The following is a 19038-nucleotide window of genomic DNA, read 5'->3' as shown; positions in this document are numbered from 1 at the left end:
CAACAAATGGAGATTTTGAAAAATGTTGCCCAGTGAAAATGCCCTAGGGTCGGCCCTGGTTATAACGATATTATTATTATTTCTTTATTCCTATTATTAGGTGACATTTCACCTACTGACAAGCTGTGTGACCACTGGCAACAATAGTTGCCAGTCATAAATATGCCATTTTCTTCCCCCCAAAAAAGTACATAATTGAAAAAAAAAATTATATAACATGATTCAGAGGGACTTAACTGATAAAATGATATGCATTACGACTCTGAAAAAAATGTGGGCACAAATGGGTTAATGACCCAGACTGCGAGACCATTTAGAGGCTCAGGAGGAAACGATTGCAGGTTTTCGTAGTTAATTAGCTCATTGGGGTTTCCAGTGTTTAACTTTGTCACAATTTTAATATTTTCTGGGACACAAAACTTAGGGATTTCTTATTTGTGAGCCAGTCAAACTTACAAGAAATAAAGGGTTTTCAATCAATCTGTAATTAATCTATATAATATATGAATTTCAATTTATGCAGAGTGACAGAAAATATAGAAGTTTATTTATATAGCATTTTTCACAGACAGAAGTCACAAAGTGCTTCACAGTAAAAACAAAGATGAAATGAACAGAATTACAATAAAACAAAATAGGTGTTAAATAAACTATCAATGGTCGATGGTAGGTGACTATGTAGTAAGAGAGCCAAAAAATTGAGCTTTTTTTTTCTACTTTATTCTAATATTGTAAGATGCGCCTGTTCAGAACGAAGACGCCGTTCTTTTTTGTGTCCAGCAGGGGGCACTAATTCAAAAATCTTCCAGTTGTTCTCCGCTCTTTCCTTCCGTCGCTGATTGGCGCTCCGGCGGAAATAACACGCAGTGTTTTTCGTAGTCATCGTTGACTAGCTGGTACAAACGAAGACTAGACTCGGTTTACACGAATAAAGCCCTCTGTTTCTGTTTTTCTATTCATCCAGCATTAAAAATGCCACTGGAAAATCTTGAGGAGGAGGGTTTACCCAAGAACCCGGATCTGAGGATAGCTCAGCTGAAGTTTCTGCTCACAATGGACGGTCACCGACAGGATGCTAAAGTGAAGACTGAGCTCATGGACGCTATCAAAGCTAACAGTTAGTTTAATCTCTTTCTTTTTCGTTTATATATATTGTTCATTACACACAAATGCTTAGCATTGTATTCAGTTGTGTTTAAGAGTCTGAGTGAGTTGTTGGCCCAGAAACTAAGTCAAAAGCTCATGCTGTGATGAACGGTCCGTTAGCGTGTCAGCTAATACTATTAGCTGCGCTAACTAGCCCCCAAAACAATCTTTTTTCCTTTAATGTTCGTATTTGGATTAATTTAGACCCCCCCCCCCCCACACACACACACACACACACACACACACACACACACACACCCACACAATATATATATATATATATATATTACAGCTTTTATTGAATAGTTTTCTTAATCCAAAAACTCAAATTAGCAAACTGTCCAGTATAAATCCACTTAAGGGAAAATTGTACTGTCACAGCAGCAGGGGCACACTAACTGCATACAAGCTGTAGACAATATTTTAAAATAAATTAAGATTAGTGAGAACATTGTGTATAAAAGAACCAGATGATCACAGTAGTAAAAATGTGAAGTGGAGAGCTATGGGTATGTGAAAGCTGGCCCGGGTTTGTAACAACTGTTTGTCTCCGCCGCAGATATGGCTCCATACTATGAGGGTCTCTGTAAAGAGCTGAAGTGGCAGCTGGACACAGAGCTGCTGAGTAAAATGAAGAAGGCCAACGAAGAGGAGCTGAAGCGTCTTGATGATGTTCTGGAGGATGCAGAGAAGAATCTGGGAGAGAGTGAGATACGAGACGCCATGATGGCCAAAGCTGAGTATCTAATCAGAATTGGAGATAAGGTGAGAGATCACACCAGTGAGTGTCTCTAATTGATTTGAATGAACATGGATTGATTGATTTCCTTTGTCCTGTTTCTTTAGGAGGGCGCTTTAACAGCCTTCAGAAAGACTTACGACAAAACGGTGGCTCTGGGCCACAGATTAGACATTGTCTTCTACCTGCTGAGGATCGGCCTGTTCTACATGGATAGTGACCTCATCACACGCAACTCTGAGAAGGCCAAAAGGTATATTCTTCTCCATCTTTGCTCAGAAAAATCTTCCAGTTTCTCTAACATTTTCGATGCTGAACTTCCTGTTTTGTTTTTCCTCAGCCTGATAGAGGAAGGAGGAGACTGGGACAGAAGGAACCGTCTGAAGGTTTACCAGGGTCTCTACTGTGTGGCCATTAGGGATTTCAAGCAAGCTGCTGAGCTCTTCCTTGACACAGTTTCTACGTTCACCTCCTACGAACTCATGGACTACAAAACCTTTGTTACTTACACCGTCTATGTCTGCATGATTGCTCTGAAAAGGCCTGACCTTCGAGAAAAGGTATGGAAACAGAGGACACGCTGTGACACATTTGTAGAAAAATTTGAGAGTAGCTCTAACAACATTTCCTGCAGGTAATAAAGGGAGCAGAGATTTTGGAGGTGCTGCACAGCCTGCCCGCTGTCCGCCAGTACCTCTTCTCACTCTACGAGTGTCGTTACTCTGTTTTCTTCCAGTCCCTGGGTGAGTTGAGTTTATTTTCTTGATACTTAAATGTCACCACTTTTACATGAGGTGTGTGTTCCATGCTACTGTGTTATCTTGATGTGAATTTTTTAGCCCTGGTGGAGCAGGAGATGAAGAAAGACTGGCTGTTTGCCCCTCACTACCGCTACTATGTGAGAGAGATGAGAATCCAGGCCTACAGCCAGCTTCTGGAGTCGTACCGCTCCCTGACTCTGGGATACATGGCTGAGGCCTTCGGTGTCAGCACAGAGTTCATTGACCAGTGAGTTGTTGTGCATTATATACCATGTAATTGTTTCTGTCCCAGAAAATATTCAGTCCCTTGCTGCAGAAATCTCATTTTTCAGTTGCCACTAGGGCTGCACAACAAATTGGAAAATTTTCAGCAGAAAGCAGTTTTAAACATTTTTTCCCTACAATTACTTGAAATCATGTAAGAAATAAGATTGCACAAATGTATTGTCATCGCGGTATCAGTGGGCGTAATACGTAACGCAAAGAAGAAAAAATCACAACGAAGCATGAAGTTTTTGACAAATCAAATGGAGCCTTTCACCCATTTGGCCAATCAAGTGGGTTCTTCTAGATTAGATGCCCGCCTCCTAGATGGACAGCACTTAGGATGGTTAGCAAACACCTGAGTTAGCTTTGTTCCGCTTTTCCCAGAATCCACAAATTGCCTTTTCTTGTTTAATTTTTTTCTTTCCTTACATCTTTTGATCACAATTTTTGCTTTTTCCACTTTTATACTTTTTAAAAATTTCTTTGTATTTGATTTTTTTGTTCTGGGAAGTATTTTATTTCTTGCGAGTCATACCATCGCAGAATTAATCATTATTGTGCAGCCCACGTTGCTACATACATTAATTAGTATTGTTGCATCTAAGCAGCAATAAGCTGGTAAACACAGGGAAGAATTCTAAATTCTGTTTCCTACAAAGCCTCACATAAACAATTACATCATGAGCTGGTGGCGTCTTCCTGTTCTCAGTCTCATCTCCTTTTTTAGAGAACTGTCCCGCTTCATAGCGGCCGGGCGGCTGCACTGTAAGATCGATAAAGTTAACGAGATAGTGGAAACCAACAGGTAACGCTTCTATACTTGAGGAGTTTTTATACCTTTATTGCATACTTTATCTTTTTTATTTTTTCTTGCAGACCCGATAGTAAAAACTGGCAGTACCAGGAAACCATCAAGAAGGGCGACTTGCTGCTCAACAGAGTCCAGAAGTTGTCTCGAGTCATTAACATGTAACCGCAGCGGCCATCTTTAAAAGGAAGACTTGTTTTTTTTTTTTCTTGGTATACCCGAACCAGTTCGTCTGACGGTGACTCTTGTGTATATAATAAAACCTGTTTAACTAAAATGGCATCTTCTGGTATTTAAGAGGCAGAGGCAGGATTTCATATAAATAACAGTATAAATTATTTTATTTACACAAACTTGTTACAAAACAAATATACTATACAATCTTTTCTTTAAATATTAATTCTAACCTATTTTTTTGTTCATGAATTACATAGCAGCCAACACGTACGTCCAGCTGATAATGATTCTGATAACGTATAAAAAAAAATCTACACACTTTTACATCATATGAATGAATTTCTTATTTCCTTCCCAGACATATGTTGTGTTCTCCCTCACATTTCAAGTCTACGGTGGAATAAAAACCGTAACAGGAAAAAAAAAATCTGAGGAGCCTTGAGTAAACAAAACGTTTCTAAATCAGTAAATTAGAGAGCCTAAACCACACTGAGGCTAACAAAATCTGCATCTCTTCTGAAAGAAAACCTAAAAAGTGTTTTATACTGAATTGACCTATTTAGGTTTTACCACATTTAGGGTTCACAGGCAGCAGAACCAAACGCCTAAATACTTTTGACATTCAAGTAAGGTAAAACGACCCATTAAATACTGTTTTCAAACAGCCAGGGTGGAAAAATAAACTAATTCAGGCACTTTTTAAATCTGATATTTCTTTTAAAAGCTGCTGAACTCATTCTTTAAAAGCTGTGATTCAAATTACTTGTTTGGCAACGATGATGCGAGCCGTTGGGCCATCTGAAGTCATTCTCTTCCCTCGAAAGATCACGAAGTTCCCTTCTGCCTCCAGAAAAAGTGTTTTAATCATGAAATGTGTTTAATGACTAAAAGGTATAAAGACAAGTCAACGGGAACAGCTTTAGGCAAAACGACGTTTCAAAGAAATTGCAGACTGTAGGCTAGAGTTGTGCCCCCCTGCCCTCATGGTGTTCATTCATAGGCAACGTAAAATATCTGGTAAAAGCACGTGTGATTCAGACCTTGATCGGTGAATAAAGGTACCCCTCTTGTACAGACACATGCTACAGTGGCAACACCCCTCCTTTCCACCTTAAAGGATCCAAGGACTCAATTCATGACATGCTTCAGCTTCTACATGGAGGTGTATTGCATTGTATAAACTTGGCAGTGAACCACTTCAAATAGTCTGTGTTTGTTTTTTACTAAATAATCTTCAAAATTGTACCAAAAAATTCAGCGTATGAAAAAAATGCCTGTGCAAAAATACATACTTTCTTATGTACAATTCATTAACAAAATATGTTTTCTCAAATAGGGATACTTCAGTACTTTTTGATACTTCAGCTACAAGGAGAAGGGTGACTTAAAGATTCTCTACCTAAAAACAACTGTTTCCTCTACGTTTATCTGACATCAGTAGGGGCTCCATAAAATCAACGGGTGTGGCCAAAAAGTTTCAGCTCCATCCTGCATGAAGACATCACCATGAACCTCGCACCACCCAGAACCAAATCTTCAAAAGCAAACATCAGTCGTGCCCATTTCTAAGACTCCACTCGGACTATACATCCTGGCTACTGTGACAAACCACCTCACACACACATTATGTTATGGCGAGGCGTTAACATCCAACAGCTGCGTAGAGGTTACACACAGGAAGGACAATCCAAACCCAGAGAAGACGAGTGACGTGCAAGTTTGTTCCAGTTAAGACGCACCATACCTGATTCGATTTTGGGGAAAATTAATGCAAAAAAAAAAAACTAAGATTACAATTCACATCCACCCAAATGCAGCTGGGGATTTCACGCAGCTGTTTGGGTGTGAAGTAGTTGTGGCTAAAACGATACAGCTTTTCTTCATGAGTAAGACTCGCACCTTTTACATCAGAACAAAGGGATGTTGGCAGAACTGTGGCAGCTTTTGGCTTTGCTTTGTGGACAGCTAAAGCAGTGCCTGTGGAGAAGGTTTTTAGAGCTGATCACAGTTGGTCTACTCTGGCTATCATTTTTTTGTTTTTTTTTGTTTTTTTTTTGTTTTGCACAATAAAACAAAATTCAGTAAATCAACCAGACCCAGCCACCTCTGAAAAAAAGATTCAATCAAATGGGCACATCAGGTGTCCTTTTCACATTTTAAATGCACAACCCTCTTCAACAAAACTACAAAGACCCTTTGAGGTACAGTGTAAAAAGCTCATAAGAAATCATAAAAAGACAAAGCTTTGCATAATTATTCTGAAAGAGTTGGCCAGATTATCCCCATGGGCGTGCCGTAGGCTACCGTACGTAACCTGAGGTTACTGGACATGTCATCAGAGTTGGACTAACGAAGACTGAAACAAGGTGTTAACAGTTCTCAGTTTGCTCTCCTTTGCAAGGCTTTTAAGATCAGGTGATGGGGGTTGTCATTGAGTTGGAAATTCCAGCAGAGTCTGACATGAGAAAAACACTTGTAGACACATTTGCACTCATTTTTGGACAAACACTGAAAAGATCAGATCTCCAGGGATGCTCTGCGTCCCGTTAGGAGACCCGCGGGCGCACAAACGGTGCCTTCTATCTCCAACCAGATAGGAAGAACTCTCAGGAAACTCGGACCAGACTCAGGTGGTGGAAATCATTGGCTTGCTTGTTCTACCCCGACTCCATTCTGTGCCTCAGCCCGCCCCTCACGCACAAACGAGCACACACATAAACACAGACACATGGCTTTGGGAGAAATAGTAAGGACCACATCGACATCACTGGGCAGTCCAGCTCATCTCCACCCTGAGGATTGTGGGAAGCTGAGAGTAATGTGTATTTAATTTCAGAAGGCCTCTTAAAGTCCAAAGCAGCTTGCAGACTGCTCCGGACTTGTCTCTGTCCAACTGCCCATTTCAAACGCAGAAGCAGGAAGCCGCTGTCAGGGACGTGCTTTTGGCTGGAGATAAAACAAAACAAAAAAAATTGTTAAGTATTGTTCAAGCATCTTAACTCAACAAGAATCACAAATTGACACGATGAGCACGGCAGCGGCACGTCTCTGCATCAAACAGATGCTGTTCTACTCTATGGCAGGGGTAGGCGATCCGGGCCCTCGAGGGTCTTATCCAGCATGCTTCTGTTTTGTCCCTGTTCCAACACACCTGATTTTAATCCGTAGCCAACTTCTGCAGAGATGATGAATTGTCAAACAGGTGATTCAATCCATTGAATCAGGAGTGTTGGAGCAGGGAAACAACTAAAACATGCTGGGTGCTGGTACCCTGGTCTATGGTTTGGTTCACACTGGCTAAAGATAGGATCAGATCAGGTCTGGGCGATACCTCAATGTCTTTAAAATATGGATGTAATTTCAAACAAGATCACTCAGTAATGTTAATATCAATATAAATATACAACCAGTGTATTTCTAGAGTTAGCAGGTGCAGATACCGTTAGCGGCTAGCTTGCTCTGTCTCTAAGCGGTCATTACAGTTATTCTCAAACATCTGCTCGATCAGGAAACCTCTGGGTCAATGTTCTGCCCTAAACTTTTCATTTGGCATCATGGCTTTACATCATTTGGAGATGTTTGTACTTCAGCGAGCCATTTCACTGTGACTGCCATCGGACATTTGTTTAACCTGCTTGTGTGGAGACACGGTTGGGTTTTGTGTTTTTCTAAACTAGATGAACCAACCTGATGTAGGTGGGAGTTGTTAGGTAGGCCTGGGGTCCCTGGAATGCTTCGCCCATGCTTCCCATGGATGTTATTGATGGTAGGTGACTTGGCCACTTTGGTTCTACCTGTTCCAGCTGCCCCAGCTCCACCACCTCCTCCTCCCCCACCTCCACCTACACTATTGATGCCACTAGAAACCGAAGAGCTTTTGCGCTTCTTGCCCTCCAGGCGTCCGTCTGAAGGGTGGTGGCTAAAGCTGGTATGGTGGTCCAATGGGGACTGGTGATGGACGAAAGGTCCCAGAGAAAGAGTGGAGTCACTACTGTTCATCACCACGCTCATGCGCTTTATGGACTCTGCAGGGCTGCCCGAGGGAGGACCTCGAGCCGGTGGTCCGGAGGAGCCACCTGCTGAACCTCCAGAAGGTTCTGCTTTGAGACTGAGAGAGTTGGTCCGCACATTGGGGCCACAGTTGAGGCCCACACTGTGAACTCCACTGTGAGAGAAGGATGATGAAGAAGAAGATGGTAGTCCTAATGAGCTGTGGTGGTAGGTGCTCCCTGAGCTGCCAACATTTGCACAGTATTTCTTAAATGAGGAGGAATTGACGTTAGAAGAGGAGGATTCAGAGGAGGTGTGAGAGGAAGAAAGGACAGAGCTGCTCTTCCTCTTCTTAGCTGAGCTAAAGCTAGTGCTACTACTGTTACTGTTTGCTCCAGTGTTTCCTCCACCGGTGGAGTTGGGGGTGACGGGGGTGGAGGAGACAGTGGTCATCTCCTTGGGCCTGATCGATGACGAAGACGATGAGGACTTGGTAGTGGTGCTGCTGGAGGAACGGGACTTAAGCGTCCGGCCTGAGGCTAGGGATGGAGCCGAAGATGATGATGAGGACAAGTGGGCTGAAGGCATCTGTGGCGACGAAGACACTTGTCGGGCTTGCGTGGTACCATAGGCCGGGTGCTCAGTCCCGCCCTGTAGGGAGCTGTGAGCATTTAAGGTGGTCCCATAGGGGAGTGTGGACTTGCCCTCATAAGGAGTTTGGGGCAAGGTGGCAGGGGGGCCCAGGAAGCCTGCAGAGGGAGTGCTACCGTGGGAATTTGTGCTTGTCCTATGGGTAGGTGCAACAGAGAAGGAGTTCTCCAAGGCCAAGGGAATTTTCCTACAAACACAATCAGGTTTGATGTTGCTTCAAATACAAATGTCATTCATTTTCTTGCTGCACATCATCAGTGTGAAAAAGAGGAAGGGAGAGACTTACTTCCACATCTGAGAGTTGACGTGCTTTTCCATCATTGTGGTTAGGGCACATCGCACTCTGTCCCACCGCCTGTCAAAGGAGTAAAATCCTCTCCCGAACAATCGACTCCCAAAGGAACAGTACTGGGAGGAGAAGGGAAACTTGGATCAGAAAAACAAAAACATGACTTCATAACTATTGCAGGACATAAACACAGATCCATAACACTTACAGCTGCCGGTTGGGGGTGATAACCTGAAAAGACACAGTCTAGTTTGTCTGCACTATCTTCACGTTCTTCATTCTCTCCCTCATCGCTGGAGGGTCTGGATAAACCATCAGGGGCAGTTTGGGGGTGGTGTGTGGACTCATGCACTACTGCAGTGTCTCCAGAAGAACCACCTGCATGACTGCTGTTGACTCTGAGTTTCACAGAACCACACGCATTATGTTAAATTTAACACAAGTTCAACAAAAGGAAATGAGATAAATGCTGGAACAAAAAGTGGCACAGGACTAACCGAGGAAGACCTGGACTGTGAAATTTGGGCTTTCCAAGTGGCGAAGGCTTTGTGGTATCTGGGGCTGGTCCGTTGCCATGAGCCACCTGGTGGGCGTCGTGGCCAGGGGTGAGCTGGGGGGAAGGGTGTGGGTCCCTGAGAGGGGCGTTTTGCTGGGGGTGGGATGGACCAAGTTCTCGCTCCTTCTCCCGCTCTCTTGCTCTGTTTTTGTGTTCTGCCAGCAGTATGTCGAAGCGCTTCTTTCGTCCTGGCACCGCCCTCCGATGGCTTAAGGAATGTGTCTGATGGGGCGTGGAAAAGGGAAAGACTAACTTCAATCACAAAACATTTTCTCTTTTATAAAAACGTCTGTCTTCCTGGTTTTAAAAGTGCAAATCAGCCATCAATCACTTCTGCAAAAATTAAGTCTACTCATTAGCTTCACATTTATTATAAAAACAAACAGCTCTGAGTTTATGCTAGTCTTAACTTCTTTAGAAGTTTAATGTTATACCTATGAGGAACTAGCATAAAATTTATTGTGGAAAATTAACAGTTGGAAACGTTGTTTATGTATAAATATAATATGGATCAACAGAAACAGTGTGGTTACCTTGCATGTTAAAGATCTCGTGCAGGGTTTATGAGCAGCATCCATAACGCCGCAGTGAATGTCTGGATTGAACTCGCGTTCTACAGGGAAAGAAAAGGAGAGGGTAATGAACATTTAGTGGTGGTTACTAAAAGACATCAATACAAAACAAGAATAGTAGGTCAGCTGATCTGATTCTCCCAAAACCTTCTTCGTTTTGTAATGTTGTCACTAATAAAATGGAAAAAGGGTATATCCCAGTCTCAGAAAACCTGCTCTTACCTCAAAAAGAAGAAAATAAAGAGTTTAGATGCTCACTAATTAATATAACCCATTTAAGGACATGGGCCCTTATTTATCAAACATTCATAGAAACTGTCCTATATTCCCTCCTACAAATGAAATTATGAATGTGTGTACAGTCAAAATCCTGATCTATAAAACATGCGGTGGCCTTTCGTACGCACGTTCCTCCACAATCGTCTGACGATAAATGCCACCTGTGCGTACCCAGATGCTCGTGTCCATTCTCAGTCATTAACAGACATAAACATCCTCAATTAACCATTTATGGTCACGCTATGTCCTCAGCATGTGAGGGAATAACCTGGATTTCCTCCAGTGTTTCATTAGGTATTTAGTCATCACTACAGACAATTGAACACACACACAAACGGACAAACAGCCTAACTAAAATATCACCCACCTTTTAACGTTCTGCAGTATAAACTGGATAAAGTGGTAACCATATTTCATCTCTATATCCACGTCCAACTAACCTGACACTTTCTTGTTGAAGTGGCGTCTGCTACTGGTGCTACTGCTGTCCTGCTTCTTGTCCACGACGGGATTCTTGCCATTGAGAATCTGACCTGAGGCCAGTAATGGAGGCTTTGGTATGGAGGGACAGTTAAGGCCTGGTTTAAGGGCTGATGAAGATGAGGATAATGATGGCGATGAGGAGGTCGCAATGGTGGCAGTGCTGAAGCTCACAGTGGTGTTAGAGGAGGATGTGGAAGAGGAGGATGAGGTGTTGACAGGAGCAGATGGAGTCTGCACCAGCTTAGCTGACGAGTCCCCCTTCAGAAGAATCTTCTCCACCTTAACAGCAGGGGTGAGGCTGGAAGAGAAGGTTACAGAGATGAAAAGGGCAGCAAGGAGCAAGCTGAGAGTTAGAAACACTGATCCAGTGAGGAGTGCATGATAAGAGACAGATGTGGGCGCATGAAGAGGGCTGGTCGGACAAAACATAAACCTAATCATTTATGGCTTGGAACAACGAACACATACAGGTATAATATTGTCCTCTTGATCAACAACCACCATCCCGTCAAAAACAGCAGGAAACTGACGTAAGAGATTTTAAATACTTCATCACATCTTCTCATGCAACGTTGTCCATCCCTGTGATTTAAATGTCATAACTAGCTGTAAAGATCTAGATCTTTACTTCTTTAAGACAAAGATCTTCTTAAAGAGCCCATCTTTGTTTCCACCCAGAGTTGCTACGATGCCGGGCTTGTGTTAACTCTCTCTTCTCATACGGACACAAAATGTGCAGAACGAACACTAATTCTGTACCTCGTTGTAAGACATATCACTAAAACCCTTTGGAAACATGTTCACGTTGCACTAATGCACTGTTACATTGAAATGTAAACAAAAATGGTCAAAAAGTGCATCTAAATTTCAGTGTCAAGTTTTTGTTATGCGCCATCATGTTTAATAGCACCATGTGATGCCCAGATATCTGAAGGAAACCTACTTTTTGTCTGGCTGGACCATCTTGGATGGGGTGAGCGGTGGTCTTCGATGAATGCCTTGAAGTTTCTCTTTGGCTAATTTAGGGAATTTGGGATTGGAGGAGGATGATGAAGAGGATGATAAACTAGAGCCGGTGGTGGACGGTCGGTTAAGAACACCTCCTCCACTTGTCACTCCGGCCACAGTCCCCGAGCCAAGCCCAGGCCCAAGCCCGCTGCCGGCACTTCGATTTCTGCCCGACACGCTGAAGGGCGACGTGGAGGCTGGCTTGCTGGTTGAACTGTGTCTTCTCTCTGTAGCAAAAGAGAGAGGAAGAAGAAAACATTGTAGCTGATAAATAAGTAGTAATCGAACACTGTTAACGCATGAAACTACACAAAGACATGCTGCCACAATTCAAGAAGAAAGGAGAAAATAAACTTGACAGTAATAAACAGGATAGTTCCACAACAAAAACTGCAGCATTCATGTTTCCTATTTGTGCATCCTAAAATAGAAGCAGCCAACAGGTCAGAAGCTTTACTTCCAGCCTGAACATCAGAACAGCAAATAAAAAGCTGGATGGAAGAAGAAAAGGTTAGGACGGTCCTTTGTTGTGAAAGTAAAGCCAGAAATAGAGACAGCACGGTTTAATATACCTGCATCTAAACAGAGATGTTCTCAGAATAAGTGGTTTTTCGTGATGAACAAACAGGTACATGTGTGCATGTGTTTACTAAATCCCACAAGACCGTCACAGGTACGTTTAGACTATTAATGAAGTTTATTAATAACTGTTGTATTTAGTAAGGTAATAAAAAGCCTCAATAGATGTCATCAGGTATCAGGTGTCGTCTAAAACAAAAGTAATATATGCATCATTTTTGTTTGTATTGACAAGCACCTTGCACTAATACAAAGCTTTATTTGAAGCTTTATAACAAACACACAAAAGAATTGTGGTCACACAAACATGAGCATCAACATCAGCAGCCAGCTAAAAGGAGCCGATTAGCTTAAAGCTAAAGCAAGCATACTTTAATGGTGTTTTTCAAGAAATCTACTGAAGTTTCTATCATTAAAGTTTGAATGGAACAATTTCATAAAAGCTATATTTAAATAAATACAATAATAATAATAATAATAATAATAATACCTACAAGGGGCATTTAGAGGTGTTCAGAATGAAGGTCCAGTATTTCCTTCAAAAGCTGTATTTTAATAAAAAATATAATCAAATATTTATTTTGACGGGAATGACACTGGGTTCATGTTGACATCTACCAGCCAATAGAGGGCACCACTGCAGGTTGGCAAATAGTCTGCTCAGCAGAGCGAGGTTGGAACTGTGGAAAATGGCGGACTCGACAATTCAAGCAGCTGCTTCTGAGCCCAGAACGTGTCGTTATCCTTTTCAGAAGGCGAGCTACCATAAAAGATCTAAAACCAGAGTGAGTTTAGCAGAAGCCTACAATAGATGGACCCAAATAAAACATTTCATGCATCGGCAGCGAACCTGGTATCTCGACTGCTGGAAACCTTGTTCTATTGTTGCAACTACAACCTCCACATACTAGGTGTCGCTTTGATGTTCGTGTTCCATATTCAACCTTTAATGAATCACTTTTGAGCTGCTTTGTCTGGATAAAACTCTCATGCTCCTGTTTCAGCCCAAACAATTTCCACCATGTTGTGGCGTTGCAAATGCTAATGCTAATGGTTAGCTTCCACTAGCCAAGATGCGCTCTGTTCTCCCTGGTGGACGAGACCATGAACACTAATTTACTCAGTTATGTAGAAGAGACAGGCTATTTCTGACCTAGTAGTTTCCCCATGTCTTTCCTTTCTGTGGCTAATGCCAGCGATGGGGGTTAAAGAAAAATGTTTACATTAAGAGAGATTACTTCATAATAGGAGTGAATGAGGCGACTGACCAAAGCTTTCTCACCAGGTCACCTTGTACCATTCAGAAGTCTGATTTCTGCCATGAGTCTTAGTTCATGAACCCACATCCTTTCTTCATCCAAACACCTCCCACTGGCTACACTAAATCACTAAATCCCAAGCACTGCTTTGCCTTTGCTGAACCCCCTCTCCCTTGTGCCTTGTTCTGTCCCTGTAATGGTAAAAAGCAGACCCCGCACACCAAGTCGCATAAAAATCCCCTGGTGTGACTCACTTCTCGGTCCACTAAGCACCAATGCTGAAAAATGAAAGTCAACACCTGCTGCTGTAGGACTACAAAAGGAGCTGCGACTGTGGGGTGACAAGATGGAGATGCAGTAGTCTTAATATCCTTTTCACACTGTCCAACAGTCAGTTAGTGGTGAGATAATTACAAACACCAGACTTAAACTGTTCTACAATAGTTAAAAAACAATAAATTAGTATTACAGACTAGCTATGCGAGCTCTACGTAAACAGTACAAAAACATGTTTTTGTATCTGCATTAAAATGAGTAGACTCTTAAAAAGAAGTCTTGGCTCAACAAGTTCATAAATTAAAGAAAACTGAAGGCGAAGCCTCCCATTCTGTGGTGAGTGTCACTCCCACTGGGATCAGCGTCAGCAAAGAAGCACAAACGCCTAACAGAAGACAGATGGGCTCAAAGAGGCATGCTAACATCATACTGAGACTATCTCGATCGTACCGAGATCAGTGCTTCTGTCCCTGTGCTAACACCACATGGGGACTTCTCATAATGACATCAGCGAGAGCAACATAGAGTAAAACACAGCAAGAAACCTGCTAATTACTTTTCCCACTGTTGCAACGCCGTTACCGTTACTGGGGGACGGAAGGTTGTGCATTCCTGTGCTTGTCGAACGTTGAGCAACAGTGTGAGGCTTTCTGACCGCCACACTTCAGCTGCAGCCAGGGAGAGAGAGGTGTTGGTAACACACTTACAAACACGATGATTGGCCGGGTGGGCGGAGACCCTCAGTGTTCTCACGGTCTCAGTCGCTGCATGCTGTAGACCCAACAGAGCAGTGATGGGAATGACGGCATTTAAAATAACCACATTAATAAAAAAATATTTATTTCTGTAACGAGCAAACTAATTAATTACCGTCTTCTTTTAACAAAACAATCGTTTTTGTTACTGATAAGGAAATGCGTGCATGCATGCAGCGCGGTGTTTTGAAGCTGTCATCATCAGCTGATCAGGAGCTAAAGAGGCAGATGTTTTCATCCAAGCGCATCACGGCCGTGAAGAACGAGGAAGACGTGATGAATATCTACGGCTGCAGACCCCCCGCAGATTTGTTGCTGCAGCAGCGAATCTGCGGGGGGTCTACAGCCGTGTCCTTCTCAGCGTGACAGCGGGACGTCCCGAAGGTCCGCTCACCTGTTCAACGCTCAGACATCCTGATCTTCTACCTTCCTAGATCATCCAGCTGTAACCTGTTTCTGATCATGTCTTTAGCCCCGCTGTAACACTGATGCATCAGTCTCAGACGTCATGGAGCTCAGGTGTTATTAGAACTACATGTATGTGTTTACCACCCAGCTTCAGCTCTTGTGAGGTTGGGTCTGACCCAAGTTAGTACATGTAAGTCCTCCATCAGGCTTGTGCCTCTTCTAGTGTCATTTTAAAGGATTTTATTCATTTATTTAACCATTACTAGATTAGCAGCAACAGAAATGCTGCTAAAAACACAAAATTATGTGAAGCTGGAAAAATTAAAATGCTGTGCAAAATTACATTCATTTCTGTAATTTAACTAGACTGAGAGACCATTTAAAGGCTCGGGAACCTTTACAGGTGTTTCTATTTGCAATTTTAAATTTTAGCTGATTGGGGTCTTGTTAAATATCACACACAGTGACATTTTAATAGTCTAGATAAGTGTAATGTTCCTGTTAGTAGTTCCTCCTGTTAAGTGCTTATTTATTTAAATTATTCAGGTTTATAAAAAACATTTGGACATACATTTTATTATGTTCCAGTCATTAGTCATTTATATTTCACTATTGTAGTAATTCTTGCATGCTTTAATGAAAAAAGTAACTAAGTAATTATTTTTCTTGGTAATTAGTTACTTTTATAATCTTGTAACTCAGTAACTGAGTTACTTTTTTGACAAAGTAATCAGTACCTATAACTAATTACTTTTTTAAAGTAACGTTCCCAACACTGTAAATAAGATCCACATCATGCACTAAAATGCTGTCATTTTAAAATCACTTTTTGTAAGAACTGTGTACTTCTTGTAAGCTCTTCCACTGCTGTTCCTAGAGCAGCATACACCCAGTTGTTGCCATTTTGACAACACAACCTGATTTTGGCAAATAGTCTGATAAAAAAAAGGCCAATATTTTTTAAAAAGCTGTTATGGTGAACCTGCAAACAAGCTAGGTTTTTAACACAAACACACTCACCCCTCCACACTGGTATCTTCCCTGAGATGCTTCTGCTGGAGCCAGAAACCCACGATTCCAGACAAAACGAGATAGTGCTAAACACCAGTCACTGTTTCTTGGGTCCAAATGTCTTTTGTTGTTCATGACTTCAAATTATGTTTTTCTTTTGGGACTCTGGTAGTTTGTCTTTAAGTAGCAGCCGTATGGAGAGAGATGCGCATGCGCTGACGGCCGATTACCGGACACAGCAGCGTTTGAAGCTGATGGCAGCTCGTTAGCAAACATTCACAAACAATTCAGATGCATTTTTGCCTAATTTAAAAACTGACAACGCAAAAAAATAATCTGGTAAGTATAACTCGCTCAATCTGGAGGTAAGTGAAGAAAATTTAGAAAGTTTACAGAACTTTATTGACGGAGTTTTCGAGTTATTTGTTATGGGTCCGAAGAAATCAGCGGGTGAACCTGAAACACCTGGGACGAAGCGGAGCCGCCCTCAGGACTCGCCTGAGGCCTCATCTCCCCGGAAGGACATATTGGAATTATTAGAATCAATAGATAAACGGCTTGTGGGATTTGAGGGGCGTCTTCATCTGCTTGAGGTTCTGCACCAGGAGTTTCAGAACCTCCGCCAGTCCCTGGAATTCAGCCAGGAGCAGGTGGAGCGGCTCGCTGCTAAGAACGCGTCTCTGCGGGAGTCCGTTTCTTCCCTGGAGGAGGGAATGACGCGGATCACCCAGGACAACAAAACTCTGAAGGAGACGGTTTTGGACCTTCAGGCCCGTAGCATGAGGGATAATTTGGTGTTTGCAGGTCTGTCGGAGGAGGTGGGAGGGGCCGAGGACTGCGAACGCACTGTTAAACACTTTCTCCAGACCCAAATGAAGATACCCGAAGAAACGGTAAAAAACATCACCTTCGACCGAGTACATCGCCTTGGAGCTAAAAGAGGGGACAGCAGACGACCTCGTCCCATCGTGGCTAAATTTGAACATTTTAAGCAGAAGGATCTGGTTAAAAGTCACGGAAGAGAGCTCAAAGGCAAAGACTTCAGCGTTAATGACCAGTTTCCTAAGGAAATCCTGGATCGGCGCAGAGTTCTCTTTCCGCTGCGTAAAAAGTTTATCCAAGATGGGAAGAGAGCTGTCATCTCAGTGGATAAGCTTTATGTGGATAATAAACTTTACAAGGAGCGAGGAGTGACAGACTGGCTGTATTAGCCCAACATCAGGTCAGACCTTTATTTTTCTTATCAGATTCACTGGGTTTGAGCACGTCAGTAATAAACAGCTGCTAGATCCGTGTTTTAGATGATGAGTTCACCTGTTCATCATCACCTCACACCCCATCACCTTTTCTTTTTAGTTCTTTCTTCTTTTTTAACCTGTTTCTGTATTTTCCTTTCCTCTTTTTATCTGCTTCTTTACACCTGTATGGCACAACCACACAACTTTCCAACACTGCGTCAGACTCCACACACACACACACACGCACACGCACGCACACACACAGACACACACATGCACACACAGACCCACACACACACACACACAGGAACACGCACACACACACACACACACACACACACACACACACACACACACACACACACACACACACACACACACATGGATATATTTAAGTCACAACACAATATCATAATTTATGCGTCAAATAATACAACCACAAACACTGTTGAATCCTTATTATTATTTACTTTTCTGTTATTTATTAACATACTATTTTATACATTTAGATACTTATTCCATCTTATTCACATGAAGGCGTCATATTTTAGCTACTCACACACACATCTATGGGTGCACTAAGATTTGTCTCATGGAACGTACATGGAACTGGCTCAAGAGATAAAAGATTAAAGATTTTTGATCAGTTAAAAAGAATGCAAGCAGACGTAATATTATTACAGGAGACTCATAGATCTGCCACATCGGCAGATGAACTTAAAACACCTGAGTTTCCCAGCATGTTCTCTGCCTGCTATAACTCTAGGCAAAGAGGGGTAGCTATTTTAATACACAAAAACATCAATTTCACAGTACTGGACACAGTTTCTGATCCAGAAGGTAGATTTATAATGTTAAAAATAACTATACAGAACCAACGCTTATGTATTGTGAGCATATACTGTCCAAATATTGATGACCCTCCATTCTTTCATAATTTTTTCTCTGTACTCTCCGAACACTTGGACTGTCCACTTATACTTGGAGGTGATTTTAATCTTTGGATGCATTCCTTAGACAGGCTCAGTACAGCTGGGACTCGGCGCAATTGGCAATCCACTTATATAGTTAAACAGTACATGAGTGATTATGGGCTTTGTGATGCATGGCGATCTCTTCATCCTAACCGTAGAGAGTATACTTTTTTCTCACACGTCCATCACTCTCATTCACGTTTGGATTATTTTCTAGTCAGCAGCTCATTGCTGGCTGACATTTCAGACACTGAGATACACCCTATTGTTGTCAGCGACCATGCTCCGGTTTCTTTAACTCTAGTAAACAAGAAAGCAATCCCACCAAGCAAAAACTGGAGGTTTAATACATCACTGCTTAAAGATGAAGGTTTTATAGAATTTTTTAAAAAGGAGTGGGCTTTATATTTAGAACATAATGACCTGCCTGGAACATCAGCATCTATTCTCTGGGAGGCAGGAAAGGCAGTGATGAGAGGTAAAATAATCTCTTTCTCATCACATAAGAAAAAAACAGAAAATAAACGTATCCAGGAGTTAGAAGAAATCATTAAGTCTTTAGAGACATCCACAGAAGAAGAGTTACTGAGCAAATTACGTAAAGCTAAATTAGAACTTCATGGAATTATTGACAAAAAAACACAATTTTTAGCACAAAGACTACGAATAGAAAACTTTGAACATAGTAATAAATCCGGTAAATTTCTGGCCAGCCAATTAAAAATTAATAAAGAGAAAACTACCATATCTGCTGTTAAAGACTCAACTGGGAATATAGTTTATGACCCTGAAGGAATAAACAACACTTTCAG

The 19038-nt window shown here is 42.0% G+C and overlaps 2 protein-coding genes across 5 annotated transcripts in view; one reads left to right on the top strand and one right to left on the bottom strand.

Moving 5' to 3' along the window:
* Positions 1 to 837: 837 nt before the first annotated feature.
* Positions 838 to 3998, top strand: psmd6 (proteasome 26S subunit, non-ATPase 6). Its single transcript, XM_015959316.3, has 8 exons — positions 838 to 1117; positions 1706 to 1911; positions 1993 to 2138; positions 2226 to 2445; positions 2520 to 2628; positions 2725 to 2893; positions 3641 to 3718; positions 3790 to 3998. The coding sequence occupies exons 1-8, from the start codon at positions 973 to 975 to the stop codon at positions 3884 to 3886; spliced, it is 1170 nt and encodes a 389-aa protein (XP_015814802.1). The 5' UTR covers positions 838 to 972; the 3' UTR covers positions 3887 to 3998.
* A 2616-nt stretch (positions 3999 to 6614) lies between these two features.
* Positions 6615 to 19038, bottom strand: part of LOC107385446 (ataxin-7) — a 50093-nt gene continuing 37669 nt past the window's right edge. For all 4 annotated transcript variants that reach the window (XM_070549352.1, XM_070549353.1, XM_070549354.1 and 1 more), the window contains 8 exons: positions 11662 to 11953; positions 10676 to 11016; positions 9918 to 9997; positions 9326 to 9606; positions 9037 to 9226; positions 8826 to 8947; positions 7586 to 8726; positions 6615 to 6844 (listed from right to left, as the gene is read on the bottom strand). In XM_070549352.1, the coding sequence (XP_070405453.1) occupies positions 6827 to 6844; positions 7586 to 8726; positions 8826 to 8947; positions 9037 to 9226; positions 9326 to 9606; positions 9918 to 9997; positions 10676 to 11016; positions 11662 to 11953 (2465 nt within the window). In that variant the 3' untranslated portion in view covers positions 6615 to 6826. The remainder of the gene's footprint in view (positions 6845 to 7585; positions 8727 to 8825; positions 8948 to 9036; positions 9227 to 9325; positions 9607 to 9917; positions 9998 to 10675; positions 11017 to 11661; positions 11954 to 19038) is intronic.

Source organism: Nothobranchius furzeri, chromosome 3 (genome assembly GCF_043380555.1).
Source record: "Nothobranchius furzeri strain GRZ-AD chromosome 3, NfurGRZ-RIMD1, whole genome shotgun sequence".
Taxonomy (NCBI): Eukaryota; Metazoa; Chordata; class Actinopteri; order Cyprinodontiformes; family Nothobranchiidae; genus Nothobranchius; species Nothobranchius furzeri.
This window is presented reverse-complemented; position numbering and strand designations above follow the sequence as displayed.

Bases quoted from the DNA above. Each gene is read 5' to 3' on its own strand.
- psmd6 (XM_015959316.3), top strand. From the start codon at position 973: ATGCCACTGGAAAATCTTGAGGAGGAGGGTTTACCCAAGAACCCGGAT. The intron at 1,912-1,992 runs GTGAGAGATCAC...CTGTTTCTTTAG, and splicing joins TAATCAGAATTGGAGATAAG to GAGGGCGCTTTAACAGCCTT. The intron at 2,894-3,640 runs GTGAGTTGTTGT...CTCCTTTTTTAG, and splicing joins AGCACAGAGTTCATTGACCA to AGAACTGTCCCGCTTCATAG.